This window comes from Terrapene carolina, unplaced genomic scaffold (genome assembly GCF_002925995.2).
Source record: "Terrapene carolina triunguis isolate 2854851 unplaced genomic scaffold, T_m_triunguis-2.0 Scaffold647, whole genome shotgun sequence".
Classification (NCBI taxonomy): domain Eukaryota; kingdom Metazoa; phylum Chordata; order Testudines; family Emydidae; genus Terrapene; species Terrapene triunguis.
Window position 1 is genome coordinate 512,792 of NW_020664998.1, and position 7,922 is coordinate 520,713.

The window sequence follows — 7,922 nt, forward strand, 5'->3', positions numbered from 1 at the left end:
GGCCCCCAACGCCACGGAGGCGCCTCCGGGACCTGGGGCCCCCAACGTGACGGAGGCGCCTCCGGGTTCCTGGGCCCCCAACGTGACGGAGGCGCCTCCGGGTCCCTGGGCCCCCAAAGCCACGGTGGTGCCTCCGGGACCCGGGGCCTCCAACATGACAGATGCGCCTCCGGGACCCGGGGCCCCCAACGCGACAGACGTGCCTCCGGAAACCGTGGCCTCCAATGCTCCGAGCGTGGCTCCAGCAGCCATGACCTCCCGTACAGCGGGCATGACTTCAACAACCACAACCTCCGGCGCTGCGGGCGTGGCTCCAGGACCAGCCGGGTTTCTCCTTGCAGCCTTTGCTGGCCTCCTCCTGATGACGCTTCTCTCTTAATTCCCCACCCGGTGCAACAGCCACACCGCACTGAAATCCACCCCTGGAGCCTGCGTTAGCCCCTCTCCCCTCCGGGGGTTCTCGGCTCCCGCATGGACTCACATCCCCTTGATATTGTTGCACTGAATAAAACACACTGGAGACCAAACTCTCTGGAATTTTATTTATTTATTTCAAGGGGGGGGGATTTAATTCTCGTGGGTGGGACCATCAAGAAGCCAGTTAAGAACAGAAGCGCGGCCACAGCTAGTCCAGTGTCCTGTCTCTGACAGTGGCACAACCACAACTTCCGGGGCAGTGTCCAGAACATGGCGATTTTATAGAAACCCACGCCATCTTCACCTCCTGGCGTCTGGCAGTCAGAAGTTTAGGGACACCCTGAGCATGGGGTTGTGTCCTTGACCCTCTTGGCTAATTGCCATGGATGACCCTATGTTCCAGGAATTTATCTAGTTCTTTTGGTGCTGTGGGACAGGGGAAATAGCAGTTCTCTGGTCACTTTCCCCACCCCATGGCATGATTTTCTGCCCTCTGTCGCATCCCCCCTAAGTCGTCTCTTTGCCAAGCTGAACGACCCTAATCCTTTTAGTCTTTCCTCATATGGAAGCCACTCCATGCCTTATGATTAGGTTAGAAATATCTCTAGTGGGGAAATTAGGCAGCAGAGACCGGGGCTACACAGCCCAGGAGAACGTCAGTTCAGCCTTCAGCGGGGGTGCAAACGCTCTGGGACCTGCCGAAGGAGCCACGGTACAAAACAGACGTGCTGGAGCCAGGGACCTAGTCTTGAAGTAGCGGAGCCGTGGGGGTCTCCCATGGCAGCCAGGGGCCTGGCTATAAGAAGGGGATGTTCCCAGAAAGCCTGCATCACGGTCAGACACACGGGGTCATCTCCGTTTCAATCTGCCTTGTAGCAGGTCCGCGGTTAATCAGATCCTTCTGTGTGTGCCGGCCATCCATCTCGCTTTGGGTCTTCCAGCCCACCTCTGACCGAAGAGTGTTAAAACACCGTTTTCTGGATAGTCTTCTGATGTTCCCTGGCCAAACCGGCTAAGCCTGGACTCCCTCAGCCAGAGATGACCCGGGCCTCCCCATACCGGGAGGGGGGCACAATCTAAAGGGGAGGACATGCGACCACCCCACGTTTCTCCTCTGCCTAGAGACACCCCCCCCCCCCCGCCTTGCACCCAGCCTTGGGCCATCAGGCTTTCCCTGCCCCACCAGAGAGGGGAGGGGGCTCTGTCCTTCTCCCGCTGCGCCTCCCCCCGGCACGTTGGGCCGCTCTCCCTGGCAGCCAGGCCTGGGCGGGGAGCAGGACGGAGCCGCTGCTCACGCGGCTGAAGCCGGCTGGTCCCGGTGGCTGCTCTGTGCAGCGCAGCGGCTCCCTGACGGAGCCCGGCTGGGGCTGCCTCTCACGCCAGCTGCCCTGCGTCATTGCTGTGTGCAGGGCGGGGGCCTGTCCCACCTCCTCTACGCCCCTGCCCGGGTCTGTCTGCCAGGGACAGGGGCCGAGTGAGCCGGAAATGTGGTGTGGGGAGAGGGGGGGACTCTGGATCGCTCAGCCCCTGTCCCCGGCTGCCAGGACCCAGTGGGGGGCAGAAGGAGCGGGGCAGGCCACCTCCCCAGCCGGGCTCTCCCAGGCAGCTGCCGGGCTGCACAGAGCAGCAACCCTGAGCGGCAGGCGTGAAAGCCGGCTGGGCCTGCCCCTTCCTCTTCCCAGCCTGTCCCGGCTGCCAGGGACAGGGGCAGGGGCAGTGGGAGAAGGACAGAGCCCCTCTCCCTCTGCCCCAGGAGGCCAAGCAGGAATTGGGGGTGTGGGGGAACATGATCCCCCATGCAGCTCTGCCCCATGACCTCTTGAGGGCCCTTCCAGTCCTAGGGTTCTGTGATTGACACTGGCCCGCGTTCGTTCCGAACACGGCCCTTCCTTGGCTCTCGATCCACCTCAGCGATCTGATTTCCACTCTGGCCAGGATCTGCCCCCCTCTCTTCCTCAGTCCCCAGCCCGACACAAATGCCGGCCTAACCATGGCTGGTTGGGTTTTACTTTCGGTTTCCCCGGGGCAGTCTTCTAGCACAAATCTGTACACCCGTCTGAGCCAGCGCGCATCCTCAGCCCCCTCTAGTGGGTGCATCGTGGCAGAGGTTTATGAGTCTGGTGCTGCATTATTGACCTCAAACCTGACCTTCTAGTTCCAGTTTGTGCTTAGGGACCCAACGGTCACAGGTTCAATCCCCTCCTTCCAGAAATGGAACATCCAGGAGGGCTGCTCCCCTGAAAGACACAGCAGCAGCTGTCTGATAAAGTACCTGCCACTCAACCTCTGCCAGAAGGGAGAGAGTTCAAATATCTGATTGTTATTGTCCGACCTAGGACCCCCTTGGTGCTGTGCATCATGGTTGCTATTTATTAGGTGTATTACGGTAGCACCCAGGCCCCCCAGTCGTGGTCCATGACGGCACTGTGCTAGGTGCGGTACATTATGATTACGATTTATTAGGTGTCTTCAGCCTGTTCCTTTGACCCAGTCACCTCCTCCTCCTCCTCAGGGCCCTCCCTGTCCAGAACAGCTACCGGGAACCTGGGATCTCTCCCAACCAGGAGATAAAAAGGAGCATGACCCATTGATGTGGCCATTGGCCGCCAACCCCAGCTCAGTGAGATGTTCCTGCCAGGCCCGCAGCTTTTCAGGCGGTGAAACCTCTCGCACTGAGCGTTTCCTGGCGGGCGACAGGGTGGTGTTCGGCTTTCGGCAAGGCCGGACAGTTTGCACAGTTCAGAACCGTACCGTGGCTGTGGCCTGGCCCTGGAGGTATTCGTCTCCGAAGTCCACACGAGCTTCTTCAGGTCCTCGTAGCACACGCGTAGCCGCCTTCACAGACTTGACCCGCTGCCCTACTGTAATATCTCCCGATCTAGTTGGGAACCCACTGAACTCTGTGAGCTTCGGCTCCCCTGGGACATTAATAGCAGAGGGTTTCTTAGCTTCTGTTGCCTGTTGCCCTCTTAGTCACTGATAAATCTTCTCTCTGCTCAGTTCTAGCTTGTCGTAATGCCTCTAGGGCTTCCAGCTTTCTAATTGCACAAAACCAAACACCCTTGCCCTGGCCTCTCCCCTCCCCCTTCTCCAAAGCCCCGCCTCTTCTCTGAGGTCCCGCCCCCACTCGCTCTATTGCCCCTCCCTCTGTCACTCGCTCTCCCACACCCTCACTCACTTTCACCAGGCTGGGGCTCCAGTTGTTGTCAAGGTCATCAGGAACGTGATGGGAACGCCCAACATGACTTTGCCAGCCTGGCAGAATCCCTGCATGGCAGGGTCCTGGCTCTTCTCCATGCCCAGGTCCCCCTGTTCTGCTCTGCGTTTAAACGGGGCTTAACGTGAGTGTCAATGGACCAAATGCGGGGAAAGGACCAAAAACACCCCCAGAGCTTTAGCCGTCCCCATACACAGCACTTCAATGTACCAAGAACTTTGCAAAGGTTATTACGAGATCTGGTGGAGGTTGGCAATATTGTTATAATGTTTACAATGAAAAGGAGAGACAGGCCCTGTGACTTTCCCGTGTAGGGAGAGGGACCAGTGGCACCATGTGACTGAGCAGGGCCAGCAAAACCCTGACAAAATTCTGAGGGGGGGCACGTGCCCCCCTACATGACCTCTGGCTTCTGCCCAGCAGGGAGGGCGATTTTGGGATTTTGGGATTTCAGCTCAAGTCCCGAGACCCCCCCTCTCTAGAAGGCTAAAGCCTCCTGCAGGGATAAAGGCCTGAGCCCTGGCAGGTGCGCCCCGGCTCTCGAATGTCTGAAAAGCGTCATATGTGACTTGGAGGGTCCGAGACCCTGCACTAGACCATATGGCCTTATGGAGCCCAGATTTCCAAGGCTCCCCCAACCCTACTCTGCAGTGCCCCGTTTTCTAATCTATAGAACCCAGGTGTCCTGGCTGCTGTCCCCACTTCTCTCACCACCGGATCTCGCTTCTCCCAAGGACAGGAGTGGGGCCCAAGAGTCCTGCCCTTAATTTGCATGGCACCGGGACCAGAACCCAGGAGTCCTGCCGCCCTGTCCCTTGTTTGACCGGCAGGGGTTAAAAGCAGCCCCGGAGTGGGCTGCATCTGGGAAAAGCAGTGAGAGCAGCTGAGGGAGTAGCTGACCACAGGTGTGGCCGGCTCAATCAGGGCCCAACTGGCCCTGCTAAGAGGGCTGTGGGCCAGGAACTGAATGAGTCTCACTCTAGCTCTAGAGTGTGTTACCAGATGTGCCCATTACTTTGGGGTATGCTCATTTATTCGGGTTACTTTTTATGGGGGTGGATGTGTCTGTAATTCTATCAATGTACTGCTTGTGTCACTTGTGTTTTCATATGGAGTTTTCCTTCTCCCTTCTGCAAGTCCCCTCCCAGTGGAGCTATCCTGCAGGACCTAGGTTCCCCAGGGCTGGGTTTCTCCAGCCCCAGAACCGGATGAACACCCACACACCCACACATACATTAACAGAGCAAGTCTGAGCGGACCGGGTCAATCAGCACTGTCAAGCTGACCCCTTATATGTCTCTGGACTCACTGGGCTGGAGGAAGCGGCACTTCCAAGCTGCCCCCCCTTATATGCCCCTGGGCTCCATGGACTGGGTCAAGCAGCACTTTCAAGCTGTTACCCTTCTGCGTCCCAGATTCAGCACGTCCCTATCCCCACTCCCCCAACACAATTGTACTGGCAGTAACCGACTCGATGAGCAAACCCCACAATATTTTGGGCCCTGCAGGGATCTTTAGCTTAGGTAAAAGAAGCGTTGCTGTAGAGTGAAGGGGGGAAGCTAAAAACACAAACGAGTGAAGTTCAGCAAGAGAGAGAGAAGCAACCAACTAACCATAAAAGTTATTTATTGAATAATAGTGATAACTACACAAGGAGAGCTAAACCAACAGAACATACATTATTAACGGTTAATACCTAAGGTAGAAAGGAAAACAGAGAGAGAGAGAAAGGGGGAGGGGGAATCTCACCGCTCCCTGAAGCTTGAACTGGTCGGGGTTCCCAGATGATGGTGGTAGCTCAGGGTCCAGAGTGCTGGAGACAGGCAGAGCCCCCAGCACAATCAGTCAGGAGAAGATGGAGTCCCAGTGGAACTGATGCAGAGTTTGGATCTAAGCATCAGAACCTGACTAGAGGGTGGGTAGGGATTTTTGTAGAGAAATTACAATTGTTCAAGGGAGAACACTAGATTTGTTTATGGGTAAACTGATGACTCAACGATTTTCTTTAGGCTAGACCATGGGTAGGCAACCTATGGCACGCGTGCCAAAGGCGGCACGGGAGCCGATTTTCAGTGTCACTCACACTGCCCGGGTCCTGGCCACTGGTCCGGGGGGCTCTGCATTTTAATTTAATTTTAAATGAAGCTTCTTAAACATTTTAAAAACCTTATTTACTTTACATACAACAATAGTTTAGTTCTATATTATAGACTTATAGAAAGAGACCTTCTAAAAATGGCACGCGAAACCTTAAATTAGAATGAATAAATGAAGACTTGGCACACCACTTCTGAAAGGTTGCCAACCCCTGGGCTAGACAATAGGAGCTGATCACTCTTGGCTATGGGGGGTGTTTTCTTCCAGGGAGCTCACAATGCAACTAGGCTGCCTCAGTATTTTGGATATCAATCAAGGATTCATTACTAGAATTGGTCTGATAACTGCTGAGCTGGGTGTATGCAGGCGTAGGTTCATTAACATCTGGAGCAGAGATTCCCATGATGCAGTGCGTCCCTGCTTTTTCTGGTCCCAGAGTTCAGTGCGGTTCTCTGTTCTCCATTCCGTATGCAAATTGAGATGTCTTCCTGTCCCATCTTTCATGCAGATGAGGCTAGGGGAGTTGTCTCTGCTCTCCATTCTGTATGCAAATGGAGATGTCTTAATCTTGTCACCCTTGTCAGGAGGGTTCGAGGTGTGTCTCCCAGCGCCCTTCACTGCTCTCTGCAAGTTTTTTTCCTCTGATGGGTTTTGGTTTAAGCAGAGGCTGGGGGGAGGGGGGTCTTTCATGAGTCAGGCTGGATACTGCACCCTGATTCCCCAAGAACACAGAGCTGACTGGTATCAAGTCCCTCCGTTGATGGGGTGCTTGCGCTGAGCGAGTATCCCCATCACCTCCTTCCTCCGTGGTACTGGGTCTGATCTTCGATCCATTGCAGCTGCTACATCAGTCGTTGTATCCAATAAACCAGCAGAACCAGACTAATTGCCAATGATGAGCGGCCATTACAGTCTGCCCCAGGGAGCGGGGGCTAGATGATGACTGGCAGTAGTCACTGAGGTGAGGTGGGTTTAGAGGGTTGGGGGGGTTCCCTGGGGAGGGGAGAGCCAGAGTGGGGGTACTGCTGTGGCAGAACCCTGAGGAAAAGGGCTCCGGCGTCTGGGAGGGACATAGGGCCTGAGGCAGGCAAGCCACCGGTCAGCAGAGGGTGCTCCGAGTGCTGAAAGAGTAAATTCCCAAGATGACCAGCAGGAGGCGCCGTGCTGGTGAGTCCTCGCTTCGCTACAGACCCGCTTACCCCCCACCCCATTGCAACCCAAAGGCTTCCGAGGGGAGCTGGTATTACTCATTCTTCTCATTCAATTTCTCGGCAGGAAGGAAGGAGGATTTGACAGTGTGCCCAGATGCCTAAAGGGTGGGCAGGGCTGACGAGGGGAATTACAGACTCTGCAAGGTGAAGTGTGAATCCATTAAAGTTTCTATATTAGGTCACAGCACATGCCCGACCCTTCTATAAAGAGACAGGACAGAACCTGGTGCGGCTTTTCCACTTTGCAGAATTAGCCTTCGACTTCATCCCAGGCAAACTTTACTCTAAGGAGCCTTTGGTAAGTAATACCGCTCTGGGTTGTTGGTGCTCGAACCACTAGACCCCACTCCCCTTCTGAAGCCAGGGTAGAACCTGGGTGTCCTGGCTTCCAGCCACTCTGCTTTAACCCACTAGACCCTACTCCCCTCCCATAGGCAGGGATAGAACCCAGGAGGCCTGGCCCCCCTCCCCAATCTAACCACTAGCTACCACTAGTAGGAGGAGGGGGGGTGGCACCGGTGGGGGTGGGGTCACTCAGCCCGTGCCCCCGGCGCAGAGTGCCGGTCGCTGTTTGCCTGCTGGCCAAAAAACAGCTCAACAACGCTGCTGGGAAGAGCTCAGAGCCAGACACAGCTGATGGGCGGCTCCCGGCTCTGCAGAAAACCGCTGATCAGCCCCAACAGACCCTCCAAAACAGCTGCTGGGGCCGTAAACTGGTGACTGGTGCCAGCCCCGGAGCAGCCCCGGAGTCAGCGCCTCTGGCTAGAACCCAGAAGGTAGCGTGACCAGATGTCCCCATTTTATAGGGACAGTCCCGATTTGTGGGTCTTTTTCTTATATAGGCTCCTATTACCCCCCACGCCCCATCCTGATTTTTCACACTTGCTGTCTGGCCCCCTTCCCTGCTCTAACCACTAGCTACCACTCCCCTTGCAGAGCTGGAAACAGAACCCAGGAGTTCTGGCTCACAGGCCCCCCTG

The 7,922-nt window shown here is 55.9% G+C and overlaps 1 protein-coding gene across 1 annotated transcript in view; it reads left to right on the forward strand.

Moving 5' to 3' along the window:
* LOC113408020 (phospholipase A2 inhibitor subunit gamma B-like) overlaps positions 1-1,895 on the forward strand; it is a 5,475-nt gene extending 3,580 nt beyond the window's left edge. The window contains exon 5 of the mRNA XM_029913460.1: positions 1,753-1,895. Within this exon, the coding sequence (XP_029769320.1) occupies positions 1,753-1,895 (143 nt within the window). The remainder of the gene's footprint in view (positions 1-1,752) is intronic.
* Positions 1,896-7,922: the final 6,027 nt, after the last annotated feature.